A 26,972-nucleotide genomic window follows, 5' to 3' on the forward strand; every position below is an offset into this window, starting at 1 on the left:
TGATAGATCTGTGAGGGCGTTTTGGATGAGATTGACATTTGAATCAGTAGACTGAGAGTGTGCGGCCCACATACATTGGGCCATTGTGTGTGGGCCCCATCCAGTCAGTTGAAGGCCTGAATAGAACAAAAAGGTTGACCCTCGTGAAGGAGTAAGGGGTATGGGGAACACCTCCTACCTGCAGCCTTCAAATGGAAAGATCGACTCTTCTTGGGTCTTGAGCCTGCCTTCTTTCAGACTGGAAACATTGGCTGTCCTCATTCTCAGGCCTTTGGACTCTGTCTGGAAGAACACCACTGTCTCTCCTCGGTCTCCAGCTTGCTAACTGTCAGCCTCCAAAATCATATGTACCATCTATCTAACTATTTATCCTTTCGGTTCCTTTTCTCTGGAGAACTCTAACACATCAGTTTTCTGTGTTAGCTGCCTAACAGTGGGAGAAGTTACCATCAAAGAGAGGCAAATGGCAGCCCGGGCCAAATCTTGATCACTTAAACTCCTGGGGCCTTGGTTTCTTCAAGTACTAAAAGAAAAGAATTAATTTACTTCGTACAGTGGCAGCAAAATGCAGTTGCAGAATGTGTACAAAGTACTTGACACATAGCAGACACTGAAAAAGTAAGGTCTTTTCTTTCCTTTGTATTAATGAGCTGTTAGTGCTAAATGGGAGCCATCAGGCCAAAGGAAGGTAGTGGGTCAGATCCCAGGCAAGGGAGTGTACTGGCAGGATGCCCAAATGCCACTCCAAGTGATGGTGTCCAGCTCTCTGAACGCAGAGGGTCACACTGAGCTGGCCTCGGGAGGCCTGGCTTCCTGCCTGCCTGGCTCCTACACCATTTCCCTGGGACCTCAGAGAAGTATTTCATTTTCTTTCTCATCTGTAAAATAGGAGGGTTCCTTTCAGTTCTGAAATGTCTGTGATTTATTATTTGTCATTACCATTTCCGCATTGTTCATGGTTTTGTGTCTGAATTCAAACCCCAGGAAGAAAAACAGTTTGGACAGTACGGTTTATTGTATCAAAAAAATAAACTTTGAGCAGAATTAACTTTTCAAAATCCTGTTTGCCTTCATAAGGCTGATCAAATCTCCTAAGATCGATTTTAGACAATTTTTCTCTGGTTTTCTTATTAGCTTGGTGTCAGTCCATTCAGTTTGACCGACTTTTGGAGTTAAACTCTGAGGCAGGTAAGGCAGGACAGCTATGTTACTAATATTTATCCTTTAAGACCTTCTCCGAATTGTAGCTCCTTTCTGGGTATTCATAACATTTATTGCTGCCTTGGCTCTTTACAAAGAAGCGAGGAATCAGCTCTGAGATGTTGTCTCTCTGTTACAAATTGAGATTTTTTTTTAATTGCGAGCTGTCTTTGTAGTGATTATGACTTGCGAAACCCATTACTCACTCAGGAGCATAAACTGAACTTCATTAGAGTTTGTAGTACTTAATTTCCTGGGTATAACTGTTTCATTTTATGAATCCTTACAGAGTTTTATTTTAAGTTCATTACTTTTTTCCATCATAAACTAGTATACCCTCTAAAAATTTTTGGAAAATACAGAAGAAGAGAAAGAAGAATGGGGAAGTCATGTATAGTTAAGAAATGTTAATATTTTGGTGTTTTTTCATCCAGTTGTTTGCACTGAAGTAATGATTTGTGTCCTTTTTTGTTTGTTGTTTGCTTAAGGACAGTGGGGCAGTTTCTCGTGTTATTACGTTTATTCTCTGGTTTATTTAAACATTCTCCTATTTTGATTATGTCTTTAGATAATTTTTCACTATATAAATAATACTGTGAAGAGCAACTTGATGACTAGAAGTTTTTCCATATTAGGATTAATAATATTAATAATAGTTCCTTAGGACTGAGTTCCACAAGTGGAATTTCTGAGTCAAAGTACCTGGGATCATTGTACAGGCTCTTGGCACATACACTATTGCTGAATGGCTTGCACTGGCTACTCCATACTTCCAACAGAATTATGCAAGGGTGTCCTTTTCAGTATTCTTTTGTGGCTTATTTCTAAACCTCCAAATGAAGCTTTCCAAACGGTACTGATGGTTGTTGATTTGTGCCTGCATTTTGCTAAGTTCTGACTAGTTCATCTAGTGGGAATTTCATACTGTAGGGGGCAGTGGGGGATCAGTAAGTGGGTCTCGCTTCCATACAGGGATGTTAAGTCCGCCAAGGTAAAAAGCTCTGCCTAGGGATGATTATTAATTGTGAAAATAGGACTCTTCAGATATATATTAATTATAAATTATACTTCTAGTCTACAAATACAACTGGTGGGCGATTTCTAAAGAATAAAACAGGTAATTCCTTTTTAACATAGCAACAGAATACATTTTCTACTAATTTTAAGTGAATGTGGATAAATATGTTTCTCTTTGTGTTTCATATACACATTTAGACATATTTATCCAGAAGTATTTTTGAAATAACAGTGATTGGAACATTTATTTTTGCATGTATACTCTTCAAAAATTTTTTTAATATATTAAGTAATTTATTCTCCCAACACTCAGCGGTATAATTTTCTCACTTTTGACAGGAACAAGGCAGAGAGGGATTAGCAAGTAGATCAACTTCAAAGCCTAGAGAGTTATTGTCATCAGTGGCTAGAAGATAGCACTTCTAAGTGCTATCTTTCTAAGAGGAAGAATGTTGTATTTTGCTCCATTTATCAAAATAAGGGAATTCTTATGGGTGTTCTGTAAAAGGGAGGACGTATTACTTTGTAATCAGAGCTGAACATCCAAGGGGGTAGAAGGGGAAAGAGAGTAGAAGGGGAGTATTTAAGAGAAAGTCCTCAAGCAGCTAAAGAGATGGTTTCACTTGATCCAGCAGTCTTGATATCTGAGTAAATACTCTGCATTTTAGCCTTTGAAGTGTCTGTTAACTTCTGCTGAATTTGCTCTCTGTGGAATAAAATATTCAGGGGGGAAATAAAGCCTGGTAGGTAGACTCAAATTATTGTTTATAAATTGCTGGCTTCTCTGCTGCTGAGCGTCTTCTGCAGCCACTTCAAAGGCAGGGCCCTCACATGCTTCTTTGAGTGACATCTTCTGCCGTGAACACGTGGTGAACAGAAGGGAAATGGGCAGGTCTGATGGAGGTAAATCATTCTCAACCATCCCATTGGCTTGCCCTCAGTAATCTCATCAATTGCTTCTCAAAATGTATCTCTGCACTTTGAAAACATCAGCTATTGATAAAAACAAAAGTGTCATCCAAGGATGTCTGTTGCTGCGAATGTCCAGGTTTCATATGCTTCTGAGGTTACTCTAATGAGTAATGAGTCTTAGATCACTAAGAGCACAGATCTAATATGCCAAGACTTTAACATTGAGAACCAACTCTTTATTGAGCCCAATTCTCCACCTGGCTATCTATGCAGAATGAACTACATTCTTCCCAAATGCTCGGACTCTATGTTAAACCTTAGAAGAATTTGTCAAGGGCTGCCTCCACTTAGAATTATAAACTCTTAAAAGGGAGGGAGTCTTAAAGATTCCTTCAGACACCTTCCTTTTCAGTTAAGAAAACCAGAGATGATGACTGACTTTCTGAGGATCACAGAGAAAGCTGGCCACAGAACTGGCAAAAGAGCACGTATCTTCTGACAGCCAGAGCAGAGCTTTCCATTTTGTTTTCGTCTGAATGTTTAAGCTGTGAGAAGGTGTAGCATCACCACATCACAATTCAACGGTCCCATAAAATGTGGAAGGAAAGAATTGCCTACAATTTTTCTCCTGGAATGGAGCTGAGGAAGTCAGTTGATCTGTTCTTGTGTTTTCCAGTCCTGTAAGCACGTGCGCATACACACACACACACACACACACACACACACACACACTTTAATGTTCAATCTGGGGGCAATAGCTGGATGGGATACTTATGGGCACCGCTCAGTTCTGGCCATGGTATTTTTTACCCAGCGCAGTGCCTAGGACGTGGTAGATATTTAACAATGGTAGTCCCCCAAATCTCAGGCTAATGTCAGTGTGGGGTTTTCCCCTTTAATTTCAACATTAGCATAATGGAAATGGTTGGTAGGGAGGCAATGTGGTATTGTGGAAAGCATGCTGGGCCAGACCTGCCTGGATGGGCCTTGGAACTATAACTTAACCTCCATGGCCTTCAGTTTCCCCATATGATCTCCTAGAATTTTCCAGCTCTAAAATGTCACCTTCTACCATTTTACCTTAGAGGAGCTTTGTGAAGCCTGATCTGTTTACAAAGCTCTCTGAGATCCCGAATTGTGGAAATCCCAACAGCATCAAAAGGAACTACAGATACAGATTTTTCAATGAGAGTTGAAAAGTGTTTAATAGTCGGATAATATATATCTTTAAAAATAGCACTGTTTTTACATGACTTTGAAAATTTGGCCTGGGTTCATAGATTGGCTTTGTCTTTTGTCCACTACCTAAGAAGGAAGAAAGACATTATGTTAGCACAACTTGTACTGACCCTTATGTTCTGTTGTCCTCTCAATTCATTTTAGAATGCTGGCTCTTTTTTGGGTTTAGTTCTTTCCCCTAGAATCCACTGATCTTAGAATTACAGCTTCTCTCCCTTTCCTTCCCTCTTCCATTTAATAAACATGATTTTTCCCCATGGTATTAGAACTTCTATTACTTTAATTTCCTCTAATAGTATGAACCAAAGTGATATGGCACAACCAGAGAAAATTGAGGGAAAACAATAGAGATAGAAATACATAAGAGATAATGCCAAGGTGATTCTTTAAAAAAAAAAAAAATGCTGATGGAAAGAGTTCTGTGGGAGGGAGATAACTCAGAAATAAATGTTATGGAAGGTTTGATTTTTTTTTTTTAGAGCAAAGCAATTTTGGAGGAATTAGAAAGAGTGATACAGAGTAGCATGAACAAATGATAAAGTTTGGGAGTGGAAAAAGTCGAAACAGGAAGTAGGCAAAGCACCAGTCCAGAGCATGAGGAGTGGGGAGGAAATGTTGACAGGGAGGCTGCTTGTGAATGAAGAGACTTTCAAGGTCAACTGTAGATTAGTAGAGCTGGAAGGAATCTCAGCCTCTCATAGGAAGCATGCAGGGCAGATCTTTAAGCGCCTTGTGTAAGAACTCACCTGTCATTTTAGCTATCCAGACTTTCATCATGTTGATGGCACTCACTTTCTATCCATCCAGAATCTTACTTGCTACAGTGAAATCTCATTTCATTTTGTTGTTCCTTTAAGGACTTGAGAACAGCCATGTAGCAAAAATTCACTGAAATCAGAGACTGGTTTTCCAGACTGATATGTAAAACAAAAACAAAGAACAAAAACAAACAAACAACAACAACAAAAAAAACCTACCAAGAATTAAAGACAAAAACGAAATTAGAAAAGTAATCAATCTGGATACTTAATTTTCAAAAACAGTCCTTCATAAGCCGTTTTAAATGGTTTTAATAAGCTTTTGGTATGTTTCTCTGAATCCTTGGGATTCATTCATATCATTTAAAATAAATACTAGTATTATATCTAATGCATGGCATGAAGTAAGGATTTTACACACAATAAGTTTCATAAAAAAGTTGACTTTTTTCAGATAGCATAAAATTGCTTACTCAAATCCAGGTTATGATAAACTATGGTTTTCTAGATTGATCTGCCTAGTTTCAGTTACCCCAGTATGCTTCAGTGGTTGGCATATTTTTTTTTAGTTTTAATAGTGTTGTATTTTAATTGGTTAAGATTTGGATATTTCTGTCTTCTAGAGTATTAAAATCTACTTAATTTAAGAAAGTCTGCAGCTTTTGTGAGCAACTTCACATTTTGTTTATAAAAGTCACTAATAAGAATATCTAATAGGTTGGTTTTCCAAGACCAATCTGAATGAAACACTATCCAGTATGCAGACCAGGCTGACATAGGTTTATGCTTTGGGTGTGGCTCTTAATTTGATTGTTTTGTCATCCCACAGAATGGTAGAAAGGCTGGACGTCCCAGTTGTGGGAAGGACTCAATAGTAATTTTGAAATAGAGGTGGACTCTCTCCGTTGCTTCTTGTCCTCTCTTTTGAGGAAGGACATCAGCTTAGTCAGGCACTGTTTGTGTCATGTGACTCTGTGTTGATGTTATTCTTTTAGGTATTAAAAGAGATATTGATGCTGACCAGTCTATAATTTCCAGAGCCATCCTTTTTTTCCCTCCTGAATACAGGAGACCCATTTCTCAGTGCTTTTCAATTTCCACATATTCACACAAATCATGATTCAGATCATATCAGCTCTGCTGATTTGCATCCATACAGTTTTCCCATTGGCCTATTTCTTTGCCTCTTTATGTAACGTGTTATCCTCTGTCACAACTAGGGACCAAAACTAGCTCACTGATATTTTCTTAAAAAACAGTCAAGCTGAAGATGTTAGAAACAAAAAAGCCTGATCCTTCTTCCCTTTGATGTTACTGGTCTTCTTTGGTCATCCCTTTGTGTGTGTGTGTGTGTGTGTGTGTGTGTGTGTGTGTGTGTGTGTGCATGCACACAGATATTTGAATTTACTTTTATAAAATGATGTTGGACCATTGAAAAGAGATTGGTAAATAGTTATGGTCTCAGCCTCTAGGAATTATAAGCAAATAGATATGAAGCCAAATATCACATTTCTCTGTAGATGGGTACAATGAATGCATTGTGAGTCAGTAATTCAAATTTTAATTTGAAAGCTGGTAACATATTTGCAAGTGGAGAAGTTCTATATAGTGACAGTAGAGTTACAAAGATTGAGCAGTGCTATTTTGAACTAAGGACTCTAAAGGCATATACATTTGCTGGAAATTAGGTTTCCAACTTTCAAATATGTTCCAAAAGAAAAAAATTGTGATAACAGGTAACAAAACTGAATAGGTGACACTGGGGCAGGGGTAGTAATAGTTGTGAGGGAGGGGGTCAAGATGCCAAAATAATTCCTTTGATGTGTCCTCTCTTTACTTTATATACTTATCTCTCTTTAAAGGTCTGGTGTTTAGTACAAAAAGATGGGGCTAATCTTTCTTTGGATATCTTTTATTCTGTCATTAAGTGTTCCTTCAATTTAGACTTCTTCTTTGTCCCTTACATAGATCAGAAAACTCTGTTTTGGGGGTTTTTGGTTTGTTTTTATTTGTTTGTCTGTTTGTTTTTAGCTGCCATGGCCCTGGATTAGGTACTTTTCTTCCCAAATCTTCTCTTCTCTTGCATGCTTACTGCCCTTCCTCCCAAAGTGAAGCTAATTAAGCTACACTAAACACCCACATTTTAAATTTAGTAAAAATGTAATTTAGTTCAACGAGAGAGAGAGATAGAAGTAAATATAAATCTTAGATAATGTAGATAATGACATAATGGCTTCCTAGCCAGGTGCCAGTCATTTGAGAACTTCACATGAGAGCATGCCTTTTGCTAAATGAATATATTTTCCGTTTATATTTTAACGGTGATTTGTTGGAAAAGTCTTTTATTCCCCTGATATATTTTTTTAAAGCACACAAGTCATGCAATTAAGTAAAAAGTTACTGGCTCTGATTAAATTGCTTTGCACAGATGAGTGTCTATTGGATTTGGGGGAAGTATCCTTTTAAGCTTTCCAAAAAATCCTGCCCGTTAGGTACCCACACACTAGCTTAAGGGCCTGAAGAGTTCAAGGCTGAACTCTTTTCAGTAGCTGTGAAAAGTTTCATGGCCTTTTAAGAAAGTTCAATGGCTATGTTTGGGGAAGAGATATATGTATTATGCAAGACTGATAGCTAATGCAGAGATTGTAACATATGGAATTCATAAAGGTCCAATTACAGGACCATCACTGTTTGCCATGGTTTTAACTTATGTAAGTTATTGATTATACTTTCATGAGATCATAATCAAAAGGTTATTCTTTGGTAATGGTGTGTTAGAAGAGCTTTATCCTGAACTTCAAAGCCGTCCTCTGAGCCCCAAGAACAAAGGCTTAGAAGTTTGAACCAGGCCCAGAATCAGTCTGTATGAGTTAACGATGTCCCAGACCATCCGGGAGCCGAATCGACCCGTCCACGTGCGTGAACTTTCTCTCATCACATCAGATCAACAGTCATCACTAAAAGATGACAGTTGATTCAGCTTTAATGTGCCTTTTTTTTTTTTTAAATGAATCAGCTTGACTAACCATGGTGTCTGCTCGCATCTGCCTCAAACTGCTTAACTGTAAAGCACTGTCATTCACTGTGCTTTTGGAAAAGAGTGATTATCATTAACTAGGTTTACCTCTAGGAAGAGGAACTGCAAGTACCAAATAAATAATCTACAGGAAATAATTTTTAGAAATGAGAAAGCGAATATGTAACATAGCAATTAAAAAGTAACAAGGGAAGGTTCAGATTGGCCCTAATATTCTGACATGTTTTAAGTGGGCAAAATAGAGAGGCCGTGAGGTTGGCTAATATTCAGATGGAAAATATGCTGCCCTGTCTTTGGCTCTTAAAAATCCTCCTGTAAGAATCTAAGGGCTTAAAACTATTACACTAAATAAGCAAAACGCCACAGAACTATCTTTTTCACAACAGCACCTCCAAACTTACTATGTAGGCTTCTTTCTCCTGAGCCTTTGGATGAATCCTCAGGCAGATCCTGGAATTTCGCTAGTCAGCCAGAGATATAAAATGTCCTCTGAGTACTTTAGTGCTAAGACTATTCTCATTTCAGTAATTAAACTATCCATTTCTGTATAGTAGTAAAAATTCTGATCTTTATTCATAGTTAAAACTCCTCTCCTCCCTTAGCTGTGACCTGGAAGGCACCATGGCTGACTCTTCTCACTAGACCACTTCCCACTCCTCCAAGGCTAGATTGGGGCAAGGGGGTACAGGTGGGGGTGGGGGGAGCATGAAGAAGTGAGAGGAGACAAGAGGCAGGGTGTTGATGTCACCCACAGTGTTTAACTCTGGCCCCAGAGGATGTTTAGAGCTGATCTTGTTCTTATGAGCAGCTTTCCTGGGTTCCTCCACTGGGAGGATCTGACCCCTTTGCCTGTGACAGGGCAATGCTTCCCCTCCAGCTAGGGGGGCGGTTTATGAGCACATAATGAGCACATAATCACAGTGCCCCATCCACTCTGGTCTTGCCACCCTGGCCTCCGTGCTGTTTCCTCATTGTCCCAGGTACCATCCCACCTGAGGGACTTGGCACTAACTATTCCTTCTGCTGGCTTGCTCTTCCCCCAGATATTTGTTCAATTATTTACAAGTTTTCCTCACACTCATATTCACCTACTTGTATTGATATAGAACCTTTTCTGACAAAAACAACAGATAAATTTTTTTTTTAAGTACTGGTTTAAGTCAGTAGTATTTATTGCCTACATTGTCTAGTGTATAGTACAGTGTTAAACAAGGCAAGAGCTACAGAAGTCTTAATTTTTGTCTTAGAGAAACTCTGATAGTAATACTATTTGCCTGAACTTACTTAAGAATATAAGAGTACCGTCATCCCTCGGTATCCACAGGGTATTGGTTCCAAGAGCCCACACAAATACCCAAATCCGAGGATGCTCCATCCCTTAGTATATAAAGTGGCTCAGTGCAATGAATACAGTTGACCCTCTGTATCTGCGGTTTCGCATCGGCAGTTTCATCCAATTTGAATCCATGGTTGGTTGACCGGCTGTATTTTCTTCTGCTTAAATTAAATTCAGTGTTTTATCCCATACAAACAATTTCCTATATTACCATTTGAATGGAAAGAAATCAGACAATAGGTAAAATGTTACTGTGGTTAAATTATACTGTGCTTATGTTTCCAAAAGTATGTTTGATTTTCCTGTATCTTGCCTTTTATCCTAGGGATCAATTTCAGCCAACAGCTGTGATGATGGCAGAGGTTTTAAAGTAAATTAATTCCAATTAATTAATAAAAACGTTTCCAAATTGAAACATGAACAGAAGAATAGGTCATTGTATTTAGCGTAGCTTTCTTTAGTTATTCCTTCTTTCATTTATCCTATGAATATTGATTGAGCACTTTCCATGTGGCAGGCACTGCACTAGGTGCCAGGGATGCAGCAGTGAACAAAAGAGGTAAAGTGCTGGCCCTCATAGAGCTTACTTTCCATGTGGTGAATAGGAGACATAATTTTTAAAAGTTTAAATGGACATATATCAAGTGATGATAAGTGCTATGTGGAAAATTAAAGCAGAAAATAAGAATATGCATGGTGGGTATTGCTATTTCAGAGACGATGAATGAGCCAGGCTGCTTGGATGACATTTTACTTGAAACCGGAATAAAATTCAGGGAGCAAGCTGTGCAGATATCTGGGGCAGGAGCATCACAGCAGAAAGAATAGTTAGTGCCAGGCTCCTCAGGTGGGAATATACCTGGCATGTTAAGGCAACAGCAGGAAGCTAGTGTGTCTGGAGCAGGTGGGGAGCCTTAGTTACAAGCATCCAGCCAGAGGGGAAGCATTGCCGTATCGCTTGGGATGTGTTATTCTCTGTGAATTGAAGCTTATTCAGTCAACATAGATGCCAGTATGAGACTTCATTTTCTTTTTTAAAAAGCTTTTATTATGGAAAATGTAAAAAAAAAATACAAATATAGACAGAATAGAAAAATGAACACCCATGTGTCTGTCACCCAAATTCAAGAATTACTAACTCATGGCTGGTCTTGTTTCATCTGTACTCCCCACCTACTTCCCCTTCCCATAGTATTTTGAAACAATTTCAGGTATCGTATCATTTCACCCACAAATATATTTAGTATGTATCTATAAAGATAACTTTAAAAACCCCACACTATTAAATTATTAAAAATAATTCTCTAATACAAACAAATATCCAGTTAGTGTTTAAATTTCCAACTATCTCTCATAAACATCATACATTTTTAAAGGTTTGTTTATTTGAATGAGGATCCAAAAATAAGGTCCACATATTGTGATTGGTTGATAAGTCTTTTAGGTCTCTTTTAATCTATGTTTTCCCTCCATTGCTCTCATTTTTAAATTTCTTCAAATTTTTGTTGAGGAGACTAGGTTTCTGGCATATAGAGTTTCCCATAGCCTAGATTTTTCTGATTACATCTCTGTGGTGTAGTCATACTTGTTCTTCTATCCTCTAAATTAATAGTTTGAAAAGACATTTCTAACTTGTTTTAAAGCTAAAGAAATAAGGTAATTGCAATTTTGCCTACATAGGATAACCTGAACTGTAAACCTATGTCTGCAATAAGCATAAAAGGAAAAGTGTTTTAGACAATTTTCACAGCCACTGCTCTCCTTTCGAACTCTTCTCCCTATAACCACAGCACATGGCTGATGTCCTTCGGGACTGTGAGAACCCTCTAGATCACACTCCTCCAGCCCCAAACACCCAGAAATCCTCAGGCTGCTCCGTTCTACCTATGGGTTCTCCCACTGTCTAGAAACTGCTGCCACACCCCATCAATAAGGGACTTGCGTATTAATCCTACTATTTGTTGAATGCTTACTATGTGCCAACATTGGCTGTGTACTTTACACACATTATTTATTTTAATCCTTGCAACAGTGCTATAAAGCAGGTTCTGGCCTCCCTTCAGTTCCTCATGCTTGCCAAAGTCCCGTCAGAGCTCACACACCTGATCTTTCCTCTGCCGAAAATGCTGCTCCCTCTTTCACCTGTTTAACTTCCGTGCATTCAGCAGACCTCAGGCGAGCCTTTCTTGACCCCAAGCTAAGTCAAATTATGTATTCTCAAAGCTCTACATACTTCTCTGAAGTACTTTATCACAGTCTTAATTATTTGATTAATGATCAGCCCCCTTCCAGCCTGCAAACTCCATAAGGACAAAAACTAGATCTGTTTTCACTCATCCTTGGCATTGTAGGCATACACAAAGCCTAGTGCCTGGCACACTCAATACATATGTGTTGAAATGAATAAGAAGCTAAGATTTTGCCCAAGGCCAGCTAGTAAGTAGTGGAATTAGAATTCAAGCCAGGTTGGTCTGACTGTAGCCCAAGTCTCACCCAAATTCACCCCAGCGTCTGGATGGTGTTATTTGGACTGCTAGCTGTCTCAGTGGAGAGCCAGCTCAGGAGCAGCTTAGTTTTGTGTGTGGCCTCATTGTCACCTGTTTCCTGCTGACTTGTGATTGGAATTACAGTCTACCTCTCTCAATCAAAGCTTCACAAGTATACTGGGGCTTCTGTTTCATTTAAAGTCAGAAATTTCATGACTTGGACTAGACATGGTAAGACATGATTTACCTGTTATTTTTAAGGAGATGACTAATTGGACTTTAAGCTTGTATCTGTTTTTTTATAATCATTTTTGAGCCACAAAAAATATATTAGTCACCGGGGATTCAAATAAGAACAGACAAGATCCTCTGCCTAGAGGAGAGTGGGAAGACAAGTAAATAGATTGTTAGCATAAATACAATAGTAAAGATAAGGAAGAGTACAGGAAAGAAGCATCTGGAGTGGAAAAGTTTTACCAAAGAGGTGACATTTCACCTGAGTCTGGAGAGGTAAGTCAAGGTGGACTTTGCTTGGTGGACAAGGGCAGGGGTAGACATTCCAAGTGTAGAGGAGGGAGCAGGGTTCATGAGAGAGCATGGCAGCTTAGTGGATTCAAAGCTTGCTGTGGCCGGATCAATGCCTTGTGAGGAAAGACATGAGAGAAGAGGCTGGTGGGCAGAGCCCAATACAAAGCTGTAGCTAAACTCCTCCTTGTGGTTAGAAATTATTAAGGGTTTTAAGTAGGAGTGGTGATGTGGTCCAGCTGGCATTCAGGAGGAAAAACTGGATGATAATGTGGATTGGAGGGGATACATCTGGAGGTCATTCATTAATAGGAAGATTTGTTGAGGGACAATTACAGGAGCATGAGTGAGAAATGTCTGAATTTTGGTCGTAACAATGGGAAGGAAAGAAGGAAATCGATTTGAGAAATCAGTGAAAGTTTGTGGAGGTGGGTGTTGAAAGAATAGTCTAAAAAGACTGCCACGTTTATAGCTTGGGCCATTGGTTATAGAGTGCTTGCTGTCTAAAGACATATAAGTGAACAGGTTCATTGGGAAGATAATGAGTTTGGTTCAAGCATGTTAAGTCCAAGGGTAGATGTCTGGTAGACAGCTGTTGATATGAATCTAGAGCTCAGAAGAAGGGTGAAAACTGGAGATAAAAATTTGGAGATCATGGAAATGTAGGTGTAAATCGAAGACATAGAAACAATTACGATACCCCAAGAAGAGAGCAGAAGCAAGAAGAGCAGACCAGAAGTTGTATCCTGGAAACATCAACCTTGAAGGCAGTGGTTCTTAACTTTTTTTTTTTTTTTTTTTTGAGTCATGGACTCCTTTAAGAATGTGATAAAAGCTAGGGTCTACTCTCCCCCCAGAATAGTCACATACATATAAACACAAAAGCTATGGATTCTCTAATGGTGTGTGGGCCCACATTCCAAACTCGTTGTAAGGTGCAGTTATAAAAAGAGAAGCATGTGAAGGTCATAGAGAAAGACTGATCAGAGAAGGAGACAGAAAACCCAGACTGTTGCTATGTGTAGGTCAAAGAGAGAGAGAAGTTGATTGTGTTAAAAAACTTAAGAGAATACAGGAGAGAAAAGTGCTCAATGGATTTAACAACTTGGAAGTCATCAGTGACCTTTTAGGAAAACATTTTAATAGTAATGAGAGAAAAAGCCATACTCTAGTGAGCTGAAGACCGATGGGTAAGAAAACCAAGGCCACAAGTATAGCCTCCTCTGGAAGCATCATAATAACGGGAAGGAAGAAAGATAGCCTGGTAGGCACAGGGTTGGGTTTTTAACCTTTTCATCACATTATTATAGATGAGAGAAGATGACATTATTGATGGAGCCAGTCTCAGAGGATGTGGGAAGGAAGCAGGATGGAATGTGGATGTGGCCTATTTGTAGGTAGACAGAAGAAAGTTGAGAGAATTCCTATCTAGCAGTCCTGTTTTCATTGTGGATAAGATATTGTTGTCAGTTGAGTGAAGACAGCAGGAATGGGGCAGAGGACTGGGGGAATCTATGGAATTCTCCCAGTGTAGGAGAAGGGAGAAACTAGGGATGTTTAAAAGAATTGCTCAGGGGTCCCCGGAGACGACTGGAGTTGGCCACATAGATTTAGCCAGTCCTCAGATTATGGGTTTTCAGCATCAGTAGTCTCCAGGAAATTGCTTCAGTTCTGTTTCTCTTTTTCTTAAAGAGGGATGATTGGTGCATGGATGACTAACAATTTTATAACAGCAAATATCCAGAGGAGCTTAGAAGATTTAAAAGGCTAATTGTGCTGTATGTTCGAGGCAATGGCTTTTTCTGAAGTATAAAAAAATTTATAGTGGTGACTATTATTTGAATCTTTTGCTAGTAAGACTAGTTCTCTAAATTTTGGACTTTGAAAATCTAATTATGAGGTTACAGATTTTTTTTCTCTTTGGCTCTTAGGTAGGAACAGAACAACTGGCCATTGGAGGATATCTTGTCACATAGTATTCTGATATATGAAATTGAAATGATATGAACAAAGAAGTCAAATTAAGGCATATCTCATAACCATTAACAAGTTAGTTTAATGCATTTTTTTAAAACATAAAGTTAAGGGAGAAAGTCTGTTTTTTCTGGTTTTTATCAAAGAAGTTAATACTGTCCATGTGGATTCAATTAAAAAAAAAATTAAAGAATTGCAGAAGCAATTCTTTACCTGAAGCTTAAACTAAGAAAAATATGACCTAATATTAAATATTTCAAAAGCCATCACTGAGACTATCTCCTGACATTTCTAAGTCCATTAAAAATTTCAAACACTTTTTATCAATAGAATGTAATAAATATATACCTCTAGAGATAAATTATAAAGAACTCTGAAAGAAATGGAATATTAACTTTGCCTCTTTTGAGCTACTTATATGTACTACCCAAATTTATTGGTACACTTTATAAGTGTCATTCTGCCCCCCAAAAATGTGATACGCTGAAATATACCACCAAGTGAATTATGTGAAAGAGAATAAGGGGATGAGATACTGATGAAGAATAAACGAGGTATAAGGGTACTTGCACAGTTTCTAAATTATTATTAGAAAAATAGCTCTTAGCACATTCTCTCCCACCCACTGCCTCCGTAAGTGAATACCCGATGACTGCTTCTGAAGCTTTAAGAAAAGAAATATTCAAATATAAATCTTGAGATGTGAAGGAAAAAATAGAAAAAGTAATCCTTTTCCTTTGTCAGAACTGAACTCTCCCTCTCCCATCTCTTCCAGAACACTTGCATTCATACTGCTGCTTTATTAGCCCTTCCATGGTCTCCAATAATTATTCTTAGTGTCCAGGAGACATTGTAGCTGTGCTCCTGAGTTCCTCCACACTGGTTTTTTACCCCATACCTCCTGTATAGACTGTCCCTAGCCCTCAAAGTGCCAGCTGCACCATTTGTAATGATGTTTTCTTTCCTCAGTCCCTTACCTTACCCCACGCAATATTGCCCAATACGGTCCTTCTTCCTACTGCCCAGTTTTTAGGTTGGCACTGACCCATAACTTTGCAAATGCTTGAATTAGGGCAGGCTTATTCTGAGAAGGAGGTACTCGTCCCAGAGGCTTGAGGAATAAAAAGAAATGAAGCTTTCAGAAACCCCACTGCTGTCGATGATCTCAGAGAGGCAGCAGTGAGCGGTCCTGAAGAGAGATCTTAGTTCCGTGCCCAGGAATTGAACCTGGGTAGCCTGGATGAAAAAAAACCAGGAATCCTAGCTGCTGGACCACCAGGGGCTAGAGGCTAAAGACAAAATTTCCCTGGCTCTTATCCCCATTTGAAAGCAAGAATGTTTCAAGGAGGTAAAAACAGGTACAAAGTTTATTATCAGAGACACAGTGTAACATGTAGGAGAGCACACAGATAAGGAGTTTGTTTATGTAAGACAGAACCAAGGCAGAAATACACACCCAGAGAGAAAGGGTATGGGCATCCTTCCTAATGCGGAGGAGTGCAGTAAGTCAGAAGCTAGGCAGACATCCATACCCAGAGAGAAAGCGTACGGGCGTCCTCTCTAATGAGGACGAGCGCGGTAAAGAGGTGATTCAAATCACTTATATAGGACAGTCCTTCCGGGTCTTTGTTTACCTTTGGACAATTATCTTGTTCTATTTTCCACACTTGACTGGTCCTAGGATCCTCCCCAACATGTGTGCGCAAATTTTTGCTAATATGGATCCCACCGCAGAGGCCTGTGGGGCGTATGTCCACACTTATTATGAGGGTGGCGCCCCCTCCCTTTTTCACCCCCAAGGAGCTTTCCTGTGCGTGTGCAGACAGGGAAGTTTTCCTTGACCTCGGCAGTGGTCATCTTATCTCTTTACTTCAGCAGAGCTCAGCTTCTGGAGTCTGGTGAGAACAAAGCTTCAATTTTACTCCACCTGACAAACACCAGCCATCCAGCCCAGGGGCCCATCTGTCTCCTACCCTACCAACATTGCTCTTTCCAAGGAAAATTTTGGCAGTCTGGTGAATGTGTGCTGAACGGGGCTGTATTTTGTTTAGAGCCTACATGGTCTTTATACTGATACCCTTTTTTTCAGTCTTCAAAAAAACTTTAAAAAAACCTTTTCCATTCTCTAATGCTTTGCTTTTCTGCTGCCTTGTTATACCCCTCCCTCAAAAAAATTAAAAAGAAGACAAAACCTAACTTTTCATTTTATCTAATACAAAATAGCAATATAGCTCTCTTGCATTGCTTTCCTGTCTTTAGGAATCTTAAAAGAGAGTGACTAGCCAGGGATTTGTCAGATAACCGGGTCTGTTTCTGGTTTGCATGAGCGATGATGGTTCCAAACCCTAGGAGGAAAAAATGGAAAATGTCTTAGATATTTCAGATTCATGTGAAGCCAAACTGTGTGATCTCCTGCCAGTTTTAGTTTACAAAACTCTTGTGGTCCCGGGTGTGTTTACTTGGACTTTAAGTTTTACTATTACCATTATATTCCAATAACTTCACTCCCTCAACCAGCCCACTGACTGTGGTCTACTCTAGTGTGTATAAAAACGATTACTAGAACAGAAGAACTAGGCTGATTGAAATTCTCTCCTTAAAAATGTTAATTTCAATGTCAATTTAATCCAAGCCAGCGACATAATTAAATAACTACTCTGCATGAGAAGGTGCTTTTTCTTTTTGTTGTTGAAACAAGTTCCTCTTAGGGCCAGTTTCAAAAGAAAACAGGAAAAAAGTCATTGTTGATATTTCAGTGACATTGGCAATTGCATATTGTAACTTACAGAATGCAAAATTTATGTAAATTTATACAATTTTACAAAATTTATAAACTTTTAAAATTATATAAATTGTATGTCATTATAATTATATATATGTAACTTATAGGAGAGATGCAAGTGGGAAATATGAACCAGAAGAGCATTGGACAGTCATGTTTCAGAACTGGACCTTGTTTACACGATTTGCTTATATTCCTTTTAGGAGCCTGATTGCCAAGGTTTTGTCCCCAAACAAGCATAAAACGGTTACAAACTATGCCCAGATTGGCTGGATATCAAATGTCAATGTTTGTTTGATTGCTCTTTTCTTCTAAAATGTTCTCTATTCTCTATGTATGCTGGGGTGACTGCCATACAGCAAAGTAAAAGAGAATCTTTTGACCCATAAAAGTAATTTAGCAATTGCCAAAACAGAGAAGCTGCTGCCTATCAGTAGAATCAGAGGCTAATGCCACTTCACCACCACAATGTGTTCTGGAACGCAGTGGGCTTACACATCTGGATGTTTCTTGGTAGGTCATTCATTCATTCAGCAAATATTTATTAAATACCTTGTGCTGTGCACAAGGCTGAGTGAATCTCCAACAGAGTTTTAGAAGAAAAATATAATCCCATCCTCAACACAAAGAATCCAAAATGTATATGAGAATACATGATATACACATGTGAAAAGTTTCATAATAATACATGGCGGTACATGTTTAAGGGCCAGGCTGGCTTAAGTCCTATCACAGGTCAGTATAGGCCAAAACACTGGAATACAGGTGTGGCTCTGGTATGTACAGAGCAGGCCAGTTGAGCTCCATCAGTGTATCCCTGTTGGGGAGTAGTAAGAAATAAAGGAAATGTGGAGCCAAATTGTGGAGGACATTCAAACAGGCTAAAGGCCTTATCCTGGAGATAAAGAGAGACAGGAAAGGATTGTGATGTGGCAAAAGTGATACTAATTCAAAAAGATACATGAGCCCCTATGTTCATAGCAGCACTGTTTACAATAGCCAAGACATGGAAACAACCCAAGTGCCCAACAGATGATTGGATTAAGAAGGTGTGGTTTATACATACAATGGAATATTACTCCACCGTAGAAAAGAATGAAATACTGCCATCTGCAGCAGTGTGGATGAACCTAGAGAATATTATGCTTAGTGAAATAAGTCAGACAAAGAAAAATACTTTGTATCACTTATATGTGGAATCTAGAAAATAATACAGGGACTTCCCTGGCGGTGCAGTGGTTGCGATTTCGCCTTCCAGTGCAGAGGGGGATGTGGGTTCAATCCCTGGTTGGGGAGCTGGGATCTCACATGACTCACGGCCAAGAAGCCAAAACATAAAACAGAAGCTATATTGTAACAAATTCAATAAAGACTTTAAAAATGGTCCACATCAAAAAAATAATAATACAAATAAATGTATATACAAAACAGAAACAGACTCACAGATATAGAATACAAACTTGTGGTTACCAAAGGGGCGAGGGAAGGGGGGAGAGGCAAATTAGGAGGATAGGATTAAGAAATACAAACTACTATATATAAAATAGATAAGCAACAAGTATATACTGTGTAGCACCAGGAATTATACCCATTATCTTGTAATAACCTATCACGGAATATAATCTGCAAAAATACTGAATCACTATGTGGTACACCTGAAACTAACACAATATTGTAAATCAACTATACTTCAATAAAAAAGTGATGTTTTCATTAGATATATTGGCTTATGTTATGGCAGATATTTTAAAGAGGAAGGATATTTCAGAAATGTTACAGTAATGCCACCTTGAAGAAATAAAGGTTGGGTGAGGGTGAGCAGTGGGAATGAAAGGAAGAGACAGAATCAAAAGAGATTATGAAAAGAGAAAGGATAAGATTTTGGTGTCTGGCTATCGGGAGAGGCAAGAAACAACTCTAAGGTTTGGTGCCTTTATTATGGAAAAATGATAATACTGTGGACAGATGCAAAGAAATCAGGTGGGGATGGTGCTTTGTGAATGAGGCTCCGTGCTGACACAGCATGCCATGACGTGGTGTGAATGGTTCGCGCTGAGCATCATTGCTCAGAAGGAAATATTCAGTACTTCAGTCTGTGAAAGTGCAGGAGTTTTATGGCAGAATGTAAAGAGTGAAGAGCTGAGGCTTGAGTCCGAATGATTTTCTGAGACTGTGAGCTGAGAGGAGACTTAATAAGGACATGCAGGAAAGTCAAGATGTGGGAGAAGAATCAGCGGACTGTCCCAGAATCCAAGGATAAGGAGTTGTGACGTTTGAAGGATGAAATTTTGCAGAGAGGTAACAAGAAGAATGCCGAGGAAGAACGTGAGATCTGGCATTTTTGGTCTAGACATTCAGGTGTCAGATTATTTTAAGCATTGGGCATGCTTATTCGTTTTGTTTGGGACTTCAGCATTGAACTCTTTTCCTTTCTTGCTTATTTTAGATTTCTTCTTGCATTTCACATACCGTGTAGGAGCTATTTTATATCCCTTTAGTAATTCTCATGCTCAGGGCCTGGCTAATCTGAACATACTTGTATGCTATAATAGTAGGTTGTTGTGACAATTAAATGAACAGTGACTAGAGTATAATGAACACTCAGCAAAAATTATTTGTAAAATTTCAAACTCTATGGCAGTATATTCTGTATTTTTTAAATATATTTATTTATATTTTTTATTTTTGGCTGCGTCGGGTCTTCGTTGCTGCGCGCGGGCTTTCTCTAACTATGGTGCGCGGGGGCTGCTCTTCATTGCGGTGCGCGGGCTTCTCATTGCGGTGGCTTCTCTTGTTGCAGAGCACGGGCTCTAGGCACGTGGGCTTCAGTAGTTGCAGCACACGGGCTCCAGAGCGCAGGCTCAGGAGTTGTGGCGCACGGGCTTAGTTGCTCTGCGGCATGTGGGATCTTCCCAGACCAGGGCTCGAACCCATGTCCCCTGCATTGGCAGGAGGATTCTTACTCACTGTGCCACCAGGGAAGTCCTGTTCTGTATTTTTAAATCACCTGAAATTTTTGGAGGGACAAATACGATACCTTTATTGTTTAAGTTTTCCCATGAACACAGGCCAACATCGTAATACATGAAGTTAAAAGAGGTTTGAGAGACATGGTTTTATGAAGAACCTTTGATTCTTAACTCAGAGGTTCCTGCAATTATTGTGCTTATTAGATTAAGTGTACACCATAAACTCAGAACTTCAAAGGTGGAAAAGAAATACTGGATTCTCTCCATTCCTTCCAATGGTTAATGCAATTCTCTGCTTCCTTTCTCCATGTCTACCCAAAAATGAGTGCCAGAGCAAAGGCCTTATGAGTTATCCCATTTTGCTGTTTAAATGATGTCTTCATCTCTTCTGGAAGGAACAACTCTAATATTCAGCCAAGTTGCTTGGAAGCAAGTTAAACGGCTTCCAGCCCTCCTTTCTTGATAATATTTGGGTGTCTTTTATACCTCTCTATGAAAAGAAAATTTACTGCATGGCAAACCAGGCCAGCAAGATTTCTCAGCAACTTAATTTAGAAGTGAATTATTCTTCTGAATAGACCCATTCTTTGTTTGAATACAAGGCAATCCTTTCATGTGTTTCCCAAATAAGCATCCTAGTTACCGCTACCTGAGTTTCCACTAGTGTCATTCAATGTAACAGAATGTAATTTTTCCTAATAGAGGTTTTATGCTCTCCAACATGCCACCTCCTTATTGCAGTTCATGCTCTGAGTTACTTTTATCTCAATAATAAATCTGCAATTTGTGAAACTTGTTCCCAAACTTTAAAGCTAGCTCTCTGTTCTCTTTGGCATAGAATTTAGGTTTTATTTGCCCCAAAATAAGTTTTTCCAGGAGAGAGGTTTGGGACTAAGAATGTTTATTATAAATAAAGTAAAAACAGAAAGTCCTGTCTAGGAGTTATAATATGACATTAATAAATCTATCACCTCTTTCATCAGCCATTTTCTGTGATTTTGAGGGAAATATTTAAGCCCTTAAGCTAAATGAGGAATATATTTCATCTCTACCTCATGGTGATGATAATTTATTTGTAAAAATATTTATATGGTATTGGCGGTTTTGATAGATTGCTTTATAATGAAAAGGTGAAACTTTGAAAGAAGTCAGTGTTGAGATCAGACAAAGGGTTGGTCAATTTCTAAGTGGTTTTCAAGTTGGAGTTTTTAAGAAGGCAGTGGACATGAACAATGGACAAAGTCCTTTTGAAAAATATATACCAGGTATGAAGAAAATTATATACTTTAGAGATTATAGCATCATCATCTCTAAAAAGAAAGCCAAATAAGTAAAAAGGTTTTCTCTGGCAGCTGCCTTTGGCTGATAAGATCCGAAGAAGAAACTGTTTTGACCAGTTCCTTGTGATAGTGTTAGAACTGTAGTAGAAAAGCCATGATGTTTACTGATTCTCAAAGAAATCAAAGGGATACCCTAAAACCTGTAGTGTAAAATTTGTGATTGATAAGATCAGAGTATTGGCTTGCCAGAGAAGTTCATTAAACCTAGCTGCATCCTGTGGCGAAGCCATGCCAATGCTAATTATAAACTCTCTGGAACTGAATATAGCGCATTTGTGCTTCCCAACCTACTTTACGTGACCACACTCAAAAGCAACAACAGGAGACCCAAAGGTTCTATGAAGTTATATTTCTGGACTGAGTGAAATTCTTTCAGTCCCACTTTCTGTGAACATCATCAAAAGCTTTTGAAAGAGACATTCAGGATCTGCTTAAATACCAAGTGTTGTTTTCTGGAAGCACACTTTCAGGGAGACTGCAAGAGATTTAAATACATTGTTACGTGAGCGTGGCCCCACTAAACAGAAGCCCAAGAAGAATATTTCAACTATGATCAGAGATTTATACAAATAGAGCCAATGATTATCATCAGCCACACAGAACTGAAAGCAGGGTATGTGATTAATGTCTGTTGTTAAATAAGTGTATTTATTTCACTATAAAAGGCATGGAACCACATGTAGAAAATTTGGAAAAGAGAGAAAAAGGAAAAAAATCAGTTACTATCAATCCTACACAGTCATGCAGGGCAGGAAAAGAGACGCAGACGTAGAGAACGGATTTGTGGACACAGGGTGGGAAGGGGACGGTGGGACGAAGTGAGAGAGTAGCATTGACATACATAACACTACCATGTGTAAAATAGACAGCTAGTGGGAAGCAGCCACATAGCACAGGGAGCTCAGCTCAGTGCTCTGTTATGACCTAGAGGGGTGGGATTGGGGGGTGGGAGGGAGGCTCCAGAGGGAGGGGATACGTGTCTACATACAGCTGATTCACATTGTTGTACAACAGAAACTAACACAACATTGTAAAGCAATTATACTCCAATTTAAAAAAAAAATCCTACAGTCATTGTTTTAATCTTGGTGTCTAGTCTTTCATCCTTTTTCTTATTAATGCAAAAAAATGATTTTAAAAACTTACTGAAATTATAGTAGTTTTTATAAATGCAATTTTAAAATACATCATCCATGTAAACACAGATTTAATTTATAACGTGAAAGGTATAATTATGGAGCAGCAAATGATAACATTATGTGTTATTTGAAGCAATACAGCTACTGAAATGTTTTATTTTCAACATATTTGCACTGTCCATTCAGCTCTTTTCCATTGTTAAATGTACTATAAATACAAATATTTTGAATATTTTGGCATGTGGAATTTCACAAGTGGTTGTTGTGTTATTGTTGCTAGCTGATATTACTGTACTTGGTAATATAAATAACCAAAAGTTATTAATTACAAGGGCATACAGTGCTAAATCCCTTCATAATACCAACCGTGATATGCTTTAGAACAAAAAGGGGAATGACAAATATTATCTAGTAAAGTATAGAGGGAAGCACAGCTGGTAGAAGTCATTTACAACACCTAGATTCACGAAACGCCATCTAAGGAGTAGCCCACTTTTAATAGTCGTTGATTTTCCTGAAGGGACATAAATAATGTTTTCTTTTTCAAAGGAATTCATTCCAATTGAATGACCTTTCCTGATGACACTCCTTTCATCAGAATTCTTGCAATCCTTCCCTTAGACAGGGTAGAAATTAACTGTCTTATGACCCTTTATCCTCAGGGCCCTCCTAGTGAATGAATTTAGTAAAATTAATTCACACAACTCTTTTTACCCACCCAGGGAACCTTTCACAGTGGTCTTCTGGAACCACTGACACAATTCAAAGAAGCGGTTGCAGAGGGAATTTGGTCAGTGAAGGTGCCCCTTTTGACCTAGTGAAACCTGCAAGTGCTTTTCAACTCACTCCAGGCATGGACAGTGTCCCTATAGCTGCTGAGATTACCCTCTTGCATTATCACCCTCATGGTAAAGTCCTTATTAATGCCTAATACATTTTTATTGTGACTTAAGGCAGAAAGTTGTGTCAATGTCTACCATATATCTCATATCTTGCACACTGGAAAATAAATTTTATACTGCATATAAGAAAGGCTGTATTCTTTTTTAAACCTCTTCCTAGCCCATGTTTATATAATCAACTTAATTAACCCATCCAAATTCTGGATATCTCTACAGATAACTGCAGAACCACTCAATCTGCCTATCTTTCATTTCAGAATCTGTGCTATTTATTGATTGTTCTTTATTCCTAAGCAAGAACACACAGTTTCCATCACAAACCGTTTTAATAATCCAGCTGAGAATCAGTTAAGCATCAAAGCTCTACAGTGAGATTATACATCACTACTTTCAGTATTTCATGGCCATTCAAGTAGCAAGAATCATTTTCTCAACTAGACTCAGTGGGAAAATGAAAATGTTTACAATGTAAAGCTTTACAGCTTGTCATATTGAAGAGGTGGTTTTTACATTTTTAGACTTCTCTCTCCATAATTAAATTGAAATGTTAAATATAAACCTTCCAAAGGGAATGATACTGAAAAATAAATGTTAACACCAAGATAATTAAATTTTGGACTTTCATGTCTTCTTTTGCCAATAGGTTGCTGCTTTCATTATCACTTATTTATTACATCTTTCCAAATTCTGGTCAAAGACTCACGTCAGATTTGAAAAGAATTAAAGAATGACCCAAGAAGCTGAGATGGATTTTCTAAGGGCTAGTTGAAGATTGTTTTGACATCACCTGTTTCCTTAAGAGAAGTTTTCTCAATCCTTTTAAGCTAAAAGGCTACCTTGTGAATATCTTGGATATGTGTTATTAATATTTTTAAAGAATCACTTCTCTCCAAGCAGAGTCTAATTCTAGAGTTCTAAAACCCAGAAGAGAGAGTTATGCCTACACAATATTTTAAGTGCCGTGTGCTCCAGAATTCCTGTAGCGAAAAATGTCAGTCTTCCATCAGAGGGATGATGAATTGAGAAGTGCCTTCCCACTCTCTGTGGTTTCCATGGTGCTGACTGTCAATGCCTTTTGTTGTAGGCAGAATACTTCTATGAATTCCTGTCCTTGCGCTCCCTGGATAAAGGCATCATGGCAGACCCAACCGTCAATGTCCCTCTGCTGGGAACAGTGCCTCACAAGGCATCAGGTGGGTGGTCTTTGCCTCAGAGAAAGGTTTACACTTAAAATATAATAGCGATGGGAATAATATTTTAGATCCAGATGTCACCCATCAGAGAGATTACAGAATGTTTTCCTGAAGAGATCTATTGATTTTAGGGCAAATCAGTTGTTATGTCCCTATTTCCTTTGGGCAAAAGATTAGGATAGGCGTGAAGAAATGGAAGTTTTAGAATTTCCTAAAAACTCAGTTCATAAATGATTCCAGATTAAAAAAAGAAAAGTCACTATGTGAGATATACTTGGCCAACAAATGTGAATTAATGTAGTACATATAAATGTGGCAAAGATGCAAAGTAAGTGATCGAGAGAGAATGGGACAAGTCAAGAAAAACATCCCCTAAATGAGCATTGTATTGAATAGGAATTTGAAGTAGAGAGGAGACATAGAAAAGTCGGAGAAAGGGGTTCAGTCTTTAAGATCTAATCATCCTTCTCTACTAAGAAAATCCAGTATGCAGTTATTTGTTTAGAACTTTTCAACTTACAAAACACCCGTTCATGCATTATCTAATTTGTGTTCTGGGAGGGAGTCAAGGCCTGAATTACAGCTCCATTTTACAAATTAGAAAATTGAGGCTTGTGAGGTTTAACTGACTTTTTCCAAAGTCATGTATTAGTAATAAGCAGTGGAGCTGAGACTAGAGCCTAGGTTTTATGACTTTTAGAAAAATACAGAGATAACTTATGTTACATTGAGTATATATATTTTTTACATAATTGTAGTAATATTATATATTTGGTCTTGCATAATGATTTTTTGGCTTTTAACATTTTAACATAAGCATTTTCCCATATCATTACAGATTTTTCCAAAAGTTATTTTTAATGCCCTTATAATATTCTGTTTTATGAACATACCGTAATTTATTTACTCATTCCCTTATTGTGTTACTTAGATTGTTTTTAGGGTTGGCATACTAGAAATATCACAGTAAACATCATTTTTAAAGTAACAGATGGTCAGTAGCCCTGTATGTCTTATTCACCATGACTGCCAACACAGGGCCCAGCATAGGACAGGCTCTCAGAAAATACTTGTTGGATTCATGTGTGTAGCAAAATCTTAAAGTTCATCTCATTATTTTGTTAAGAATAGATTCTTAGATGTGAAATTATTGTGTCAAAGGATATGAACTGTGAACTTTTTAAAAGGCTCTCAAATTGCCAAAATGCCAAATTACTTTCCGCAAAGGTTGTGCCTATTTGCACCCTGGCTAGCAGTGTTGGAGAGTGCCTGACTTACTAACTTCATCAACATGTGTTATTAATCATGTTAGCTGTTTTGCTGACTTAAAAAGTGAAAAGTGGTTTCTCAGTGTTCTTTCAATTTGATTTTTTAAATTCCTATGAGGTAGGAAGTTATTTTCTTGTATCTATTAGACAGTGTAAATGTCTGTGTGCCGTGCTCATTTTCATATTGAAATACTGTGGTTCTTCTTATTAATTTGCAAAGCTCACTATAAAGTACTGACTGTTGATTGCAATTTTTTCAATTTATCTTTTATTTAATTTTTTTGAGGAGGGATATGCAGAGGCTTTAAAATCCTGTGTGGTCAAAACTATCTTTTCCTTTGTGATGTTTTTCCTATTACTTTTATGCTTGGAAATTAATTCCTATTCCAGAGAACCGTTAGGTGATAATTTACACATGCTTCTAATATTTTATAAAAATTTATTTTGGCAGTAGTATGAGGTAGGGCTCAACCTGAATTATTTTTCTGAATTGTCGACTTTTCCAGTGTAAGAGGTTGGACTGACTCAAGATATGCTCTTTATTTTACAATAAGTTTTTTATAGATAAGAGTTGGTTTTAGAGACTACTGTTTGTTCTAATATTATAATATTTATAGTTTTATAATATATTAAAATAATTGATAGCACAATCCTGTGTCTTAAAAAAGAAGATTAGTCTTATTTTTTAGAGGAACATTAGAATAATTTGTCAGACATCAAATGAAGATCTCGTTAGGAGCTAATTTTTTTTTTTCCATTAGGGTTTATTATAGGATATTGAATATAGTTCCCTGAGCTATACAATAGGACCTTGTTGCTTATCCATTTTATATATAACAGTTTGCATCTGCTAGTCCCAAACTCCCCATCCATCACTCCCCCACACCCCTCCCCC

The 26,972-nt window shown here is 38.2% G+C and overlaps 1 protein-coding gene across 2 annotated transcripts in view; it reads left to right on the top strand.

Moving 5' to 3' along the window:
* The window catches only part of WIF1 (WNT inhibitory factor 1), a 160,730-nt gene that overhangs the window by 99,465 nt on the left and 34,293 nt on the right, over nucleotides 1–26,972 (top strand). For both annotated transcript variants that reach the window (XM_061204996.1, XM_061204995.1), the window contains exon 5: nucleotides 24,701–24,809. In XM_061204996.1, the coding sequence (XP_061060979.1) occupies nucleotides 24,701–24,809 (109 nt within the window). The remainder of the gene's footprint in view (nucleotides 1–24,700; nucleotides 24,810–26,972) is intronic.

The sequence above is a fragment of the Eubalaena glacialis genome, chromosome 11 (assembly GCF_028564815.1).
Source record: "Eubalaena glacialis isolate mEubGla1 chromosome 11, mEubGla1.1.hap2.+ XY, whole genome shotgun sequence".
Taxonomy (NCBI): domain Eukaryota; kingdom Metazoa; phylum Chordata; class Mammalia; order Artiodactyla; family Balaenidae; genus Eubalaena; species Eubalaena glacialis.